The 16,846-nt window shown below is 48.1% G+C and overlaps 2 protein-coding genes across 2 annotated transcripts in view; one reads left to right on the top strand and one right to left on the bottom strand.

Moving 5' to 3' along the window:
• Window positions 1–16,846, bottom strand: part of NUPR1 (nuclear protein 1, transcriptional regulator) — a 159,110-nt gene that overhangs the window by 29,896 nt on the left and 112,368 nt on the right. The window lies entirely within an intron of this gene.
• Window positions 1–16,846, top strand: part of LOC146811914 (uncharacterized) — a 170,208-nt gene that overhangs the window by 63,927 nt on the left and 89,435 nt on the right. The window contains exons 3-5 of the mRNA XM_085618875.1: window positions 15,065–15,158; window positions 15,501–15,555; window positions 16,599–16,739. Coding sequence (XP_085475001.1) covers window positions 15,065–15,158; window positions 15,501–15,555; window positions 16,599–16,739 — 290 coding nt within the window. The remainder of the gene's footprint in view (window positions 1–15,064; window positions 15,159–15,500; window positions 15,556–16,598; window positions 16,740–16,846) is intronic.

Here is a 16,846-nt window from a genome sequence, read left to right as displayed (position 1 = left end):
TACAGTTACTGCGGACGGACCTTCACACACTAAGTATTGAAAGCATCTAAATGGAGTGCTTCAGCCATTCCAGGGGCTGCAGGATTCCTTTGGGATCCCGAGGGGGGACTATCTACTCCACGCAGCCCTGGTGGCAGGTCTCCAGAAGCACTGGAACGCGGGACTCTCTGAACCCCAAACGGCAGCCGGCTGTCAATATGTGGTCATGGCGGCGGGCACACTCAAGGCCATTACGTGCCTATACCAGAGAATGGCGACGGAACATCTAGCCCCTTTGAACGCATTGAAGGACAAATGGGAAATGGATATCCGGAAACCTATCCCACCACTGACGTGGCCCAAGCTGCAGAGACGGGCCTGGAAGAGCACACGTAATGCCCGGTTTCAACTAGTGCAGTACTTCATCTTGCATAGGGCATACTTGACGCCAGCTAAATTATTTCAGTATTTTGGGGGCCCCACGCCGCAGTGCCCTCGCTGTGGGGAGGAGGGGGCTGACTTCAAACACATGTTCTGGTCCTGTGGCGCATTAAGTTGCTATTGGGAGGAGGTTGTCGATTGCTTGACCCAAGTGACAGGGCATGACCTGGGGGTGGAAATGGGAGTTTGTCTGCTGCTATGGTTTCCCCACACTCAACGCTCGAAAACCACGAGCAAGTTTTGCGATTTAGGGCTGGTTGTGGCTAAAAGAGAAATCACCCTGCACTGGAAATCGAGAGCTGGTCCCAGCTTTAAGAGATGGAAAGCGACCTTCACCAAATGGGTGGGTAGTGAGGGCACACTCCGGCTCGGCTGCAGCTAGCGCTGCGGGGCAACGATGAAAAGGCGCTGGGCATGGCGCAGGCATGGGAAGCGCTAGTGGTGGAGCTCCAAGGGTGGGGAACGGATGTGGCTGAGGACGAGGGAGCACTGGAGCAGCCTGCAGAAGCGCAGTCGTAGAGAGGTGCTTGGTAAAACACACGTGAGGGCGGGAGTGCTTCACCTCTCCTTACTGCTCTGAGCCTGACTATGGGGGTGGGGAGTAGCCCGCAGCAACTAACCCGGCTACTTACACAGTGAGGATCATCCTGGTACCTGGTATTATGGCACACTGACATGTGGGATGGAGGAGGGTGTTTTTGCATATGAGAATGCTGATAGACAGTGAAATACTAGATGGCAGTGGATTAGTTTGTATTCTGTTTTGGCTCTTAAACGTTGGATATGACCACTGGCATGATGCTATTTAATGATGGTAATTGTAACTGTGTGAAGCAATAAAAATTGTTTTTGCAAAAAAAAAAGTATTGAAAGCATACATTAAATATTTTTATAGACCGCGTAAACACACTTCATGTGTTGAAAACAAACAAAAAAAATCCAAAGTGCTCTTTTTGGGCTTCTTTAAGAGAAGAAGACATAAACAGGAATTACACGACACCCGAGGGTAGCACTCACAAAACATGCGAAACAAAAAAGCAACCTTAAGAAAACAAAGTTACCTTACATGCTGTACCACTGTTAAAAAAAAAAAAAAAAAATCGAGTGAAGGTTGAAAACGAAGAATCAAAGGAAGCCAGGAAAATGCTCGTGCTTCTAAGTGCACTCCCGCAAAACAACTAATGAAACCGAAAAAGGGAAAAACTGGAAATCCTTCCTTTTGCAATTGAATAATGTGCCATCTTAAATGGGAAGACTTTCTCAGTGAACGCTGCGCAGTATTATAGTACAAAGAAAAAATATAAAAAGGCACTGTTGTATTACGAAAATAAAATTAAACTCCATATTATGTAACCTGTTTACTTTTTCAAAATGGTATATGTTGATGTCAAAATTGATTTCTTTGTAAGTGAAATATGTGTGAATATGATCGCAATGAGCAGGAAAGAGTTATGATGTACTCCATCTTGCCCACCTGCAATGGGGAAACTAAAAAAAAACAAAAAACACTAAAGAGGGCGCAACAGGGAAGGGGACGAAATAGTACCTCAATTACGTTGGGAGCAGCGCATGGGCACTGATTAAGTTTGATCAATCTGTGCTCGGTCCGTGCTTCACTGCAAGCACTGGAAGTGATGTTTCGGCTGGATTAGCCAATTAGGGACACTGAAAAGAAGAGTGAGGCTGAAGCACACAAATGGTAAGCAATGGAAGGGCTCTAAGCCCTTTTTGTAAACCACAGCATCTCGCAAGCGAGACACGTACTGGTACTTGCTCTTCGAGTCTCAAACCTAAAAAGGGGGAATAGGAGTTGGGACAATGGGCACCCCTGTCTAGTGCCCATGGGCTGCGTAAAGGACACTGGGGTCTGGCTATTCAGGGTCACGCTCGCCGTCTGCCTTGCATAATTGGAAAATATAATTCTCATGAAAGCAGAGCCAGTACCCATCTTCAATAGGAAAAGGCACAGGAAGGACCAGTCCACCCAGTTAAACGCCTTTTTGGTAGCCCAAGTATAAAAGAATTTCTGGGATTTTCTTTAAGTGGGCCTTTCCAACAAGGAAGACTGTAGCATGGATGTTATGAGTCCACATCCGTTAATAAATCAACTTGGTCAAGTTGTACCAAGGATGGGAGTAAATCAGTTAGGCTGGTAGCTAGAACTTTGGTATACAATTTAGCCTTAATATTAAGTAATGTGATTGGTCATTGCGAAGCGCAAAGCTTTAGGGTCTTTGCTTACCTTTGGGAGAACTGCATTACTGGCTTCCACCATGGTAGGCACGATTGAGCCCACTCTAGCGCAGTGAAACCAATTTAGGGGCCAGCCGAGATGCAAATGTCTTATTGAATTGAGACATGAGCCCACCCGGTCTTGGGGCCATACTAGGGATTTTATAGTCCGTTTTACTTCCGCTAGCTGGATTGGCTTTTAAAGACCTTCCAATTGGTTGTGTTATCTTGGGTAGCATAATATTTTACAAGAAGCTCTCTGCTCTGGTGTTGGTTCTTCAGTGTGAAGGGCAGAATAGAAGCACCGAAATTCATCTGATTTATCTGAAATCTCAGTAAGGATAACACCACTGCTATCAGAAATGTCTTTTATATGTTCTTTTTCCCTATTGCCGTAATCTCAGTATTTTCTTTCTCCGTATTTTGGCTAATTGAGTCCTCACTTTATCCCCACTAATGTACAAGTGTTTTTTAAGATCGAGAAGGGCAAGCTACTCTCCGGTAGTGTAATGTATACAGAGTTGTCATCTGGTGGCAATACGTTTGTGTATTTTGGCAGGATGGATCCTGTATTCTTTTACTCTCCAGATCCTTAATTTACCATTCTAATTTTTTACTTCTAACTTCGAGTTGGTGCTTTTTCCCAGCAGCTGCTATAAAATGTCCCATAATCACTGCCTTAAAAGCATGTCATGTCAAACTCTGCTAAACGGTACCTCCCTGTGCTCTAGTCCGCTCGATGTCTAATTTCTTCCCAGATTAATAATGAAGAATGGAGACTCCTCCCCTTCCAGATCACCCCCACCCCCCAGCTGTCACACAGCCCAAGTCCACTTTAACTATAACCAGAGCGTGATCAGAGAATGTGGTTGCTCCAACATCTACTGTATTCGCCCTGACCGTGATTGCACTGCTCAAAAAGACATAATCGATATAGGAGTGTGTACGGTGAGTATGTGAATACAAATTGGAACCTGGATCAAGGGGTGCAATTCATGCCACGCATCTTTGAGGCAGAGTTTCAGTAGGAATGTCTTCTATTGCTTAGAGAGAGAGCCTCTGTCTGTGACACTCCTCCACCATCTCTATCTTGGCGATGATCCCAATTAATAATGAAATCGCCTGTCAGGATATTGCCGCATGCACCCCCCCTGCGAAGTCCTCCACAGAGTGTCTTTCTTGGAAACTTATTAGATCAGGGCTTATATCTGTAGTGTGTTTCCTAATTGCCCCCATTTATCGGGCTTGTTAAGAACTTTTGCATTGAGGGTGACTTATTATCCGTCTAGCCCTTTGGTAATAAAGGCCAATGAGGTGAGTGCAGAGCAATGAGATTCAAAGTCGTAGAATTTGGCAGGCCCCTACCCCCCTTTAAAACCACCAAAACGGGGGACGTGGCCAGCCATCATGGCCACGAGGTCGTAACTTTGTTTGGCTCTGCGGTGAGCCCTGTGAGAAAGACAATATCCCTACTCAGTCCCGGGCAAACAACGACCAAAATGTTGGGATTGAACTCGCAGTAGTAAGAGGACACTCTGGGCCGCTTTCGAGCACAGGATGTGGTCTGGTACCAGCCCTCTGCAGGACGTGGGGAGCGGAGCTGCTGAGCCAAAAGGGCGACCGTTCCCGGGCGAAAGCTGACGATAATCTGAGATGATCACCCCAGAAGCAAGGACCCAGCGACGGGCGGTGCCCGGAGCACTGAATAATGGCTTAAAGATGCCGGTGCCACTCTATTGCTGTTAGATCCCCAGATGGCAGCGGACCCCCGATCGAAGCGAGACGAGCCGCCGAAGACGTGAAATTGCGGCCATCCCCAGCAGCAACTGGCTGCTCCAGTGTAATTCCCCAGGGGCGGGGGGGCCACCGGAGTGCGGACTGGAGCTGTGGAGAGAACTCCGACCCCTCCGAAAACGGAAAAAGCTTCCAAGCAGTGCGCTCGTGGAATGGCAGCGAACATCTAGACCGGCAGCACATGGGCGGTAAGAGCAGCCCCTCCCCTCCCCCCCCCCCCCCCCCCCACCCCACCCCACCCCACGAAAGCCAAACAAAGGGACACTTGAAGGGCTAATCCTGAGGCTGGGGCAAGAGGGAAACCGGCAAGGCACCCATGCTGTTTCCACCGGGAGGCTGCACATGCTTGAGGGAATGAAGAGCTCCGGGAGGGTTACCAGGTCCTATACCTGACCCTAAAATGGCGCCCATTATCCACCCCTAAGGGAATCGGCGAAACCAGCACAAAGTACAGAGACAGAACTTGCAGAGTGGGCCCCAGAAGAAAAAACAAAAAAAGGAATTGGGATGTCCAGGGGAAATTTCATTACTACTAGGAAAAGACATACATTTTATGGAAACCGAGGGAATTGGGAAACATCAGATTACAGAACGATTCCCGTAAGGTCTTCCAGGACGTAGCACAGGCTACCCTCCAACATCTGCATGAATCATTACAAAGCTCTGTGACGATTGAGTTGGGTACAGATAGACCAAGCCCTTTGTCCTTTGGTCACGGAAGCCACACAGACGGCCCAGCTGTTGGACTTGCCCCTCTGTGATGCTGCAACCGCATCTCTATGTTGCAGGCAAAATCTTGGTTCATGCCCCTCTGTCGAGGGTGGGGAGTAATGATTGGATTGCTGCTATGTGTAGGAGCTGCCCAAGTCATTATGGTCTTCCGTCGCGGGGCCCAAGCAATGAAGAACAGCTCAAGCCACGATATGGCACCTTCCCCGAGCTAGTAACTGCATGTTGTATATATGCACACAGACGTGTGATTGCCCGATGAACCCTTCCTGACTGCACCGTGGGGCCTCTATAGGCAGGAGAATGTGGCAGTTAAAAAACCAAATGGCACACTATAACTGCACCATATCCCTGATGGCCGGCCCAGATGGAGGCAGAGCCCCTCCCCCCCCCCCCTCCCCCCCTCCCCAAATGGGGCTTCTGGTCACGCTGGTGACACGGGGGAGGGACGAGTCCCACCCGGTAAATACCAGAGTTGGCGGTGGAGAGACTAGCCCCCCCCCCCCCCGCCCTCCCCCAGCCGAAGACATTTTGGATTCTTCTTCATCTTCAGATACTATGATCTGGTTGGAGACCTCATTTACCCCTCCTTGTTTGCCATTCTTACTTTGCTGTTGCATTTATTGTTCTGTTTTGGTTATTTTATGTAAAAATCGGTGTATTGATTTTTATTTTTACAAAAAGGTTACAAATATTTTATAGAAACCACATTGCGTTAAATTCTTCATCACCGGAGCGTAATCCGTGCTTTAGATAGCTATAGGACATGTACAGTTTAGTCACAAATTCTGAACTACCTCTGCGGTTATCAACTAAGTGGGGGCCTTGTGCAGGCTATAAATACAGAGATGTTAACTTGTGTTCAAGAGGGGAGCATGCCCCCAGATCCAAGTACCTATAGACTTGAACGCTAACGAAGGAAAAGAGAAATGCAACCAAAAAACTAGAGGAAAGACAAAATCAAACATTCCCATGGAGTCACAGAAGCCTTCGTTCTAGCGTGTGGGATGGGGGTCGAGAAGTGGGCCTCCGCATGACCAGCGCAAGAGGGCCCACACCGGGGAGGGAGCAAAGCCCGAGAGCCACAGAGTCCCATGGAGAGCCCCATCCACTATATCCGGAAGAGATGCAGTGCCCTCAGCCTAGGACCGCATGCTAACAGTGGAATCCCCTCTGACAAATAGCTCACCAGAGGCCTCCAGATACAGTCGAAGCCCTTACACGAATCCTCAACAATATCAGACATACGCTCGAGGGACAGGGTGCGCCACGAGTGGGCGTGCCATTGTGTAAGCGAGGGGGGCCTCCGACTTCTTCCATGCTGCCGCCAGAACGATCTTTGCCGCTCCCAGACAAAGCCACATGATTGAGCGGTCCCATGGGTCTGGTATTTAATCGCGAACACCCAGGAGAACATGTTCCATAGAGTCCGCAATCGGAAACCCAAAAATCAGCTTGATCTGGGACAGAAGGGTTGGAGAACAGGTACCACCATATAATTTTAAAGTCCCCCAGTAGGTCGCATCCCCACCAGCAGTGGTCAGAAGTGTCAGGGAAAATAAAATGCCGCTTTTGAGGGTCGGCAGGACGCCCTCCCAAAATCTTTTGTGACGAAGTGTCTGATGCGGGCTGAGTGAAAGCAGGTGTGTGTATAGGAAACAGATGCAACCCTTGGCTGTATTGCCAGTTTGGGTGTATCTTTCTATCGGGAGCAATTCTCTAGTGGCTGCCTGTCGCATCTGTGGTTGCTGGACCCAATGTACTAGCTGCACATACTGGAATTCTTCAGTGCGTGGGAGACGGAAGGGTGTTATGTAGTCGGCAAAAGTTTGTATCTTCCTTTTGAGGAAGAGGTCCGAAATCATGAGACTCCCTCCTTCCCTCCATTTATCAAAAGGCCCTTCTCTAAGCGCAGGGGCAAGGCAGTGCTAAAGTGGATGAGGGTGTAGGGGGACGGGAACGTGGTCAGTGGAAGGGTCTTGGTTACCGTGTCCCATACCTGGAAGGTAGACGCTGTGGGTATGCTCAGATAGGCGTTGGCCGGTCGGTCAGTCCTCTGTCTCCATGGCAAGCCCCAAATGGTTATGTCCGTCACCTGTCTGTCTATGTGAAGCCACAGTTTCTGAGATTCCTTCAGCGACCATTCGCCCAGGATCCCCAGCTGAGCGGCCCTACAATACAGCAGAAGTCTGGGAGAGCAAGGCCCCCCTCCGATCTCTATCTCGTCGGGAGGTGGTGGGGGAAGACGTGCCCTTTGGCCCTGCCAGATTAAATTGGTGGTCATGGATCTCAACTCTTTGAATAAGCCCTTCTTAGGCGGGATAGGCAGTCCCTGGAAGAGATAGATAAGGCGGTGGAGCACATTCATCTTTACAACGTCAATCCTCCCTATCCAGGAGAGGTATGCAGCGCTCAATCTCTTGAAGTCAGATTTAAGTTGTCTAAGATGCGGGGAAAAGTTGCCCTATAGAGATAGCTCAGCTTGGAAGTGATTTGGATGCCCAGGTATGTGATTGCCTTACGCGCACACCGTAAAGGGGAGGGGGGGTCCCCTCAACAATTCTTTGTACCTCTGGGGGCAGTGTCGGATTCAACAGGAAGGATTTAGAGAGGTTGACCCTGAACCCCCGATACTCTTTCAAACTGAGCTAGTTCCTGCTGTATCTCCATCAGGGAAGCAGTCCGATTGGTTATCTGCAGGAGGACGTGGTCCGCACATAACGAAATGTTGTATTCATCTGGCCCGAGCCTATGCCACCAATCCTCGGATTCGCTCTTACCTTTGCTGCAAACGGCTCGATACTAAGGGCAAAGAGCATCATGGAAAGAGGGCAGCCCTGTCTAGTGCCCCTAGCCAAGTAAACCAAGTTGGATGCCACCCCATTTACCAAAACTTTGGATCTCGGGGAACTGTAATTGGCCCTCACCATCCACAGGAAGGTCTAGCAGAACCCAAATCGATGTAGGGAGAGCTGCAGGAAGACCCAGTCAACTCGGTCGAAGGCCTTCTCCGCATCAGGTGACAGGAGGGCCGGGGGAATCCGTTTCTTCTGGGCCTTGCCTTTATGATGGAACATCCTGCGGAGGTTGTCGTGGGTCTACCGCCCTTTGATAAACCCCTTTGATAAACCCTGATTGGTCGGGCTGAATAAGATTGAATAGGAGACTCTCCAGTCTAGTAGCCAAGATTTTAGAATACATTTTCGCGTCCAGGTTTAACAAAGTGATAGGTCTATAGGAGCCGCACTCCTGAGGATCCTTTCCTGCTTTCGGGATTATCGAGATCAGGGGTTCCCCCATGGAGGGGGACACTGCTTGGGTTGACGCAATGTCATTAAATAGGGCAGTAAGCTGGGGGGACAGCTCGGCGGCAAAGGTTCGGAGGAACAGCGCCGTAAACCCATCTGGGCCCGGGGCTTTGTCGTTTGAGGCAGTCAATTGCTGCTGGGACTTCTTCTTGGGATATGGTGCGGCCCAGATCCTCATTGGCTGCTGCCGATACCTGAGGGCGCTCAAGGGAGTCTAAGTATCGAGTCTGATTTGTCTCTAGGGGTGGTTCAGCCGTGTATAGAGTGCTATAAAAATCATGGAACGCTCCTGCCTTCCCCTCCTCGATTGTGTGAGTGACCCCATTCCCATTGATGATTTGCCTCACATACTCCTTTTCTTATTTAGCCCTCAATTGTAGTGCCAACAGTGAAGCCTACCTTATCCTTCCCTTCATACCCGTAGGTCTCGAGTCTCAGGATAGTCTGTTCAGCTCTATTAGTGTAGATGGCGTTCAGTTTCCCCCTGAGGCGTGACTTTCCCAAGCGCTGGGACCGAGGGAGAGTGTGTGTTTTTCCGCCTAAAGCAGCTCTTGTTCCAACGCCAATCTTTCTGTCATCTGGAGTTTTTTCAGGGAGGTGGGGAGTGCAATACAGTGTCCCCTTATGAATGCCTTGAAGGTACCGCAGTTGTTTGCCAGGGATGTATCCGCGGGGTTGTTGGACGCAAAGAAATCTCGAATTGACTTACGGATATCGTCTCTGTGTAGTCCGTCCTTCCACAGTGCATTGAGGAAGTACCATCTAGTCAGTTTGGAACATGGGGCTGGCCAATTTAATAAGCAAGTCAGGGGAGCGTGGTCCGAGAGAGTAATGGGTAGGCCCTGCACGCATGTAGAAGTAACTAATGAAGATGTAGTCGATTCTCGAATACGTTCTGGGGGCGTGTGAGAAAAAGGAATAGTGCTGCGTGGAAGGATTAAGTTCCCTCCAGACATATAGCAGCCCCATTTGTTGGAGGGACGCTTTTAATGCTTTGCTAAACACTCACTGTAGCCCTCTGCGGGTGCGTGGTGTCTAACTGTGCGTCCCAAACGAGATTTAAGTTCCCCATTACAATGATTTCCCCGAAGGTAAATCCCGCCAGGGTTGCAATAAAGGAAGAGATAAACTCAGCCTGTCTTGTGTTGGGTGCATACACTGTGGCTATCCTGCAGGGGCAACCCATCTTCATCCCCTTGACCATGAGGAATCTCCCCTCCTTGACACTTCTGGAGGCCTCCGGTGAAACTGTATGGAGGAGTGGAACATCAGGGCAACCCCATTCTGTTTTCTAGTGCTAGCTGCTCGGATTATCATGGGAAAGTGCTTATGCTTCAAACTCTGTTCCTCCCCCTTCTTGAGATGTCTCCTGCACGGCCACCACCTTTGCCTTTTGTTAGGGGAGTTGAGACCCCTAACATTCCATGACATTAGTTTAACCCCCATCTACCCAGACTCTGTTATGCGCATCATGGGGAACCCCCCGCAGCATCCCCCCCAGGCCTCCAAATTGCCTTAGAGTTGAACGCCTTGGGTGGAACATGAACCAAAAAAGTTGAACAAGAAACATGAACAGTTCGGGAGTCCGCAGAGTCCAGTTGGACTTCATCTTCCGATGGTTTCTGTGGCAAGACCATTCCTGCTCCCAGAGCCCTGTGAGGGTTCTCTGTTGGACATTAACTCTGGAGTGTTCCTGGCCTTGGCCTAAGATAAGCAAGTGACGGTCGTCTGCTGGCGGGTCGGGACGATGGCAAGAGAGACAAGAGGGGGCCCTGCCATTATCTTTGTCCTCCCCCCTTGGGGAGCACGGGCACCCCGGAGGTAGCTCCTCAGTACACCAGTTCCCCTCAGGCAACTGTGTTCCTCTGTAGGTTGGATGGTGCCTCCCTTTAGCTTGTGCGCAAAACCAGCTACTTGTATGCCCTCATCAGGCCGACTTCTTGCTTCCCCTCTTAGGTGTCTACCAGGGGCCACTCGCCCCAGGGCCTGCTTGTTGGTTGCCTCTTTCGGTGATTCCTCCCTCTGTGGCGACGCTCTACCCAGACCGAGGAGGGCCGCCACTCCCTCTACCTCCGTGAAGTGCTGATGTTTGTTGTTAAGGGAGAATGCTAGACCGAATGGGTAAGTCCAGCGGTATTTTATATGGCGCTCCCTCGGGGTTATAGTGATTAGCCAGAACTGTTGGCGCCTCATCAACGTGGCCTGGGCAACATCCTAGAAAAGAGAACAGGACGCTCCCTGGTAGTGCACCACCTCCATGTTACGTGCCTTCCAGAGCACCATTTCCTTTACCTTGAAGGAGGCGTATTTAGCCAAGATGTCTCTTGGGCGTGTATTCCACCTTGTAGGGCCAGGCCCACTCTATGCACGCGCTCCAGTTTCACTTCCGTTGTGTCTTAACCTAGGATGCTAGTGAACAGGCCCACCATGTATGTATCCAGGTCTGCTCCTTCTTTCCCTTCTTCCAGGCCCCGCACTCTGATGTGGTCCCTTCGGGAGCGGTTCTCTAGGTCTTTGCACTTGAGTAGCGCTGAGTTCAGCTGGGCAGAGAGGGATTCCGCACCCTCCTCTAGTGGTTGGAGCCGCCCATCCAGGTCCTGGCATTTTGCCTCCAAGTCCGGGGTGCGTGTCCCTATTGAGTCCACATCCGCCTGGAGCGCGATTATTAAGTCCCCATTCCTGCCTTGAAGGACTCAAAGGAAGTCCCCAGGTCCGCCTTGACATCTTACCGTAGCTCCCTTTTGAATTCTTTGAGTTGTGAGTAGGTCTTCCCGGGAAAAACGCCTTTCTCCCCGCCTCCTGATTACCCTCTTCCACCTGTTCTTCACTCGGTTTGGCTGCCCCAAAGTAGCTGAAGACCTTGTTGGGATGTCCTTTTTTTGGTGGCATAGAGGCAGGTCTTGCGTCCCACCCGCACCTCTGGGCTGGGCACCTGGCTTGATGGTTAAATGAGGGAGAGTGGTGGCGTCATAAGAGATGCTGTGTTGCCCCTCCGCAATCAGCGGTTCAGGGGTTCTCGCTGACCCCCCACCTTAAGTGCTCTGGGGGTGCTTGTCTTGGTGTCTTCTTTCTGGCCTCCCAGGCACTAGCAGTTTGTCATTCTGTCAATAAAGAGTTCTGGTTGTTTGTCACCAAGGATGTCGGCGAGCTTGTCTGTGATGAAAGCGCCAAGCTCTGCATCTGGGACTTCCTCACTGAGGCCCCGGAACCTCAGGTTCTCTTTTCTCGGGCCTTTCTATAAATCTTTCAATTTGTTTAGAGGCACCTTTAATTGCGCCTCCATGGTGTCACTCGTGGTCATCACAAACTTGTTGTTTACTACCAGCCTGTCCAATCTGGATTCTGCCTCTAATATTCTTTGACCCACTGAGTCGACATTGATGCGAAGTTCCTGTAGTTTTGCCCCTAGGAATGAATTGAGGACTACCAGACCCCTGTCGACATTGTGGTGGAGTTTGTCACACAGACCCGTTTTAAAGGTGTGGAGGCTTTCCATGAGGTCTGATTTCACCAGGACTTGGTGGCTTAGACACGGCTGGAGCAAGTCATTTCAGACTTGGTCACCTTCTGGACAATGTTAAGTGTGAATCAAACTGGCAGTGAGATGTCCAATAATTAAATTTCTTTTTGGAGGGCATAGGAAGGTCCCCCGTTTGTACAGCGGGCTCCAGAGTTCCTACAGCGGCAGACCCATGAAAGAGGGTTCAAATGTAATCCGCAGGCAAGGTGGGTGGAATCCCCAATAATATTAGCATGGGGTGCTCCCACTCTTACGGTGTCACTAGGATACCCCTTCAGTTGAGGTTCAGACCCCAAGGGTCCATGTGCTACTGGTCCTTGCAGATCGCCGACCCCGCACATATCAGTAGGCCGCACAGCAATGCCACTGTCTATACGCCCAGCGATCCTCCTGGAGTGCTGCATCTGCACCCATCATGTGGGCTGCAGGCCCATGCATCCCCTTCATCCACCCACCCTCCACTCATTCACCATGCCTCCAAGAGGCGGTGGTCTTCACCTGTCTCAGACTGAGCTCCGGGCACTCAAGCTGGTGTGCCTCTGCAGCATAGCACCCGGGGGCATCAAACAACCTGGAGCCTGCCTCGAGTCCTCCCTCTCTAGCACCGCCCCTTTGGGCCCCATCGCTGCCTGACAAAGGGCCTTGCCAGCTCAGCACTTCTCAAACAGCATAGCATGCACAACAGCTTGCCGTAGGCTCCTTAGCAATTCTCAAAATAGGACTGGCATGAAATGAAGGCTGAAAAAATTGCCCATCTTGGACACCCCAGCCCCCCTCAAAAAAAAATATGTATTTAATCAATCACAGAAATTGGGTTCGTTCGAACACTATAATATTTGCCAGTGGCCCGTCTTATGTTTTGCTTTTCCAGGGAGGTATAAATTGCTCTCAAGTTAGAGGATAAGATATCTAAATTTTGAGGCCGCTTTTCTTTTTTTTTTTTTTTTAAAGCAGGAGAAATTGTCTTAGCATAAAATTTGCTTTCTGGTCTAAATGTGTAATGATAGAGAACCTTTTGCCCAGCACAATAGGTACCTGGTGGGGGTGTCCGGATACACCGGTAAAAGAACAGTGAAACTAGCTAGGATTCTTTAAAAGGTGAAGTTTTTTACCTTTTCAGAAATCACAAATGATGGTCAGTGGCTGTAAGCTCAGAGGGGAAAGTCTATCAGACCATGGGGGTCGATTTAAATGATCTACCCCTGCTGCAGGGGGTGACTTTTCTTAGGGAGATGCTGCTAATAAGCACATCTAGAATAAGGGTATCGGGAGCGTACATGTCCATGAAAACGAGACTGGTGAAAAAAGATGCTCACTTTTATAGGTGGCCCGATGACCAATACATAAATATTTAAATTTTAATCACGAACCATTGTTGTTTGAAAAGATGGTCTTACATGGGAACTCTGCCAGAAAAGGTCGATGTGACCACATTTTGCAGGATCCAAAGATAGTTCAGCTATTTGAATAGCCTGAAATAGTTACTTAAGTAGAGACTAAATGTCAGTCTCCGAAGCTGTTCCTGCAGTCCACTGCAGCTGAAAGATCTACTCTTTAACATATAGGTAACAGGTAGATGAGTTTATTCATTTGCATTTTGAAAAGACAGATCTGTGTCAGACACGATTCCCGAATTGCAGATAACTTCAGTGGTTGCAGGAGCACCCTCCAAGGTGGCAGATGTCCAAGTAGGTCAAGAAGAAACTGGGTCCCCTGACCAGGAGGGTTTCTGTTTCACCTGTATTTGGTATTGCAACATTTCACTGTTTCAATTTAGCAACCAGTCTTAAAGAGAGAGCAGGGTAGTAGACTTTTCTTTATTTAACTTAATCATCCGTTGCTTATAATCTGCAAATCGAGACAAGTAAAATGCTAAAGGATGATTTGTTTGCCGAAAGTGGTTAAGTACATTTAAAATAAAGAAGCTTTCTATGATGTTTCCTGTAAAACACTACATGCAAGAGATGGAAAGGTGGACGGAAAATTGGTAGAATGGTTAGCAGATTGCAACCACTTGGTAGTGATCTTGAACGAATGTAACAAGTCTGGCTATGGCACCATCCCTTGCCGCCACCTATGTTAGCCACAACAGGCAGTTGTGTCCACACTGTGTTGAATATGGCATAGACGTTGAGAATGACCAAAGCAACCATTCTCCCTACATCCTAGCATATCTGAATGCTGTCTTGGGCATATTCTAAAACTAATTTCTGCACTAAATTGGATGGAAACTGTCTGGTGCTTTATTAAATAAAGGAGTTCTAGTCCGGAAACCTGGATTAATACTGATTTACAGAGAACGTAATGACTTTAGCTGCAAAAGGAAGGAGAGCGAAAGGCTGATTGTTACTAAATACCATGGAACTCACGTTGGGTTTGACGATACACTCTGATCATGCAAGGGGAAAATTAGTTGTATGAAATCTTGTACGTTAGTGACGGTAGAAGCAATGAATTCCAGAGACCACATGGATCAGATTGAGATTGAGATTGAGAATGTGAATTTGATCATTTGAGTTGCATTGACCTTAAGGTTCAAGATAAAGGACAAAGGGTTTAGTGCGGGGCATATTTACAGCAAGCTTGACCGAAAAGGAGTTGTGAACTACTAAGAAAGTGATTGAAAAAAACAAAAGTGATCTTTTCCAATGGCTTGTATCTGACGAACTGTGCTGGATTGTTCCATGGAGGGATACTGATTCGAACTTAAAAAGCATATCTGGTTGTCCCTGCACTTGATGATGCACGTGTGTCAAATCAGCCCCATCTTTTGGGAAGAATTTTTTAAGTTGCATGTGCGAGAGCAGCGGTCCCACTAATTTTCATACGATAATTATGTCGAGCAGCCTTCTGCCCACCCTGGGATACTAACGGGGGCCGCTTCTTGCGGTTCTATCACGAATTTCTTGATGCTTATTAGTTTCTCAGCCTCCTTCCGACCTTTGCCTGTAATACTTGGCTCTCAAGGCATGTGTTAGTATTCGGGAAATGATTGGTGAAGGAGAATTAAGCATATGCGAATCGACATCCCAAGACTCTACTGACTCATGTTCTCACACAGGTACATCGAAGAACACATTCAGCGGACAGGCGTGGCTATTGAAACCCAGGGCTTCACCTTTATCACCAGCGGTCGAAAGCGCGAGTCATTGACGGTGAGCATTAAGTTCAGTTTTCCTCATGACCTGCGAACAGTAAAATCTTTTTGTCTCAGGCAGTGGAGGCTTTTCTGTGTTTAATAGCAGCTTTTGTTAACAGTCCTTTTTCATTTCAGTTAGTGGGAGTGGGGTAGTTGGTGTGCCTTAGGGACTTCTTAGCTTAACTTAGCTATAATATCACAGCCATCAAGCTAAGGATTTACCTGCACTGTTTCTCAGGCAGAGGTTATAACCGCTTTTAGGCATGGGGTGCGCATCTTTCTTACAATATTTCTCGTTGTAAACTTAACAAGTCACAATAGCTCGTTTAAATATCTAACTTTATTTGTTTCTTCCCAGGGCAATGCTACGTTGCACCTGTACCCTCACTTCAAACCTCTTCAGACCTTCGAAGGTGAGAGTTCTCATATGTGGGTAAAATGAGTACTTCAAAGAAGGCATCGGGCATGGGGCACTGTAATGGCACTGGTGTACTCCGTACCACCCATTTAACTCGAACTGAACTTCAAAAAATGAGCTGCAACACCTTCAAGTTTTGAATGTTGGTTGGTCAAAGTGCGAAATATTCTAGTTTCAATTAAGGTTTTCAAAGACAGTAATGTTTTTTTAGCTATTTTGTATTTCTCATCTTTACTATGTGGGCTGCAGATCTTTGGTATTCAAGGCTTAGGGTGAATTTGAATCCTTTATAGAGTTAATCCAATAGAGGTATTCCCTGCAATCAATCTAATTTACATCTGTTACACCGGCAGTCTCTATAACAAATGGTCTCTGCTAACTTTGATCGGCAAGATTCAATCTGAAATTGTCTTTCACTAACCCAGCTCACAGGCCGTATGTAAATACAACCTAAACTTACCCCTTATCCGATCTCTAACATCCGTGTTTTCACTCCATTTAGTCCTAATTTTCACAGTAAGCATGAACCTAACTTTAATTATAAATGTATTACTAACCCTATAAATTAACCTTCTATTAACCCACAACATATATTTCTTTTTTGTAGTATATTATGGGACAGTTTTCCGCAGTGATATTCTCCTTAGTGGGTCAGTTGTCATGTCTTGATCCTTTGGCACAGAGCATAGTCTTGAGATTTCCATGGACTTGCACTGTCTTCTTTTGAAAGATGGTTTTACAGGGAAACATTGAGGGTGGGGTTTGTGGAAAGTAAGCATTGGTATGATCAGAACATCACATCCAGTCCATCTTATGTGTCTTGATTAACCACTTTTTAAAATGGTCTAAATAGTTGTGCAGATGCAAGCACCTGTTGGCCTTTGGAAGGTCCAGGAAGCTATTCTCCCTTTAATCCGATTATTTTGTTCTCCTATTTTCATGCTTCCTCCAAGGAGCGGGTTGGAGGTAGAAAGGGCTTGAGGAGGTCTGAAGATTTCAGTAGTGTGATGTGTAACTTCTGAGCTTTCTTGCCTGCAGGTGTATCCGAGTACCTGAGCACTGAGATCTCCACCTCTAAGCAGAAGAGGTTCAGTTTAGTCACGTTTGTGGACACACCAGGCTTAGTGGATGGCGACATGAAATATCCCTTTGATGTGGACAAGGCCCTTCTATGGTTAGGTGAGTGGCAGTGTGATTGCCGGCAGATGGAGCAAGGGAAGAGCGTAACAAGTACAAGCTCACTGTCACCAAGATTGGCTTGCATACATACAACCTGATATCTGTTC

Source organism: Triturus cristatus, chromosome 7 (assembly GCF_964204655.1).
Source record: "Triturus cristatus chromosome 7, aTriCri1.1, whole genome shotgun sequence".
NCBI classification, from domain to species: Eukaryota; Metazoa; Chordata; class Amphibia; order Caudata; family Salamandridae; genus Triturus; species Triturus cristatus.
This window is presented reverse-complemented; position numbering and strand designations above follow the sequence as displayed.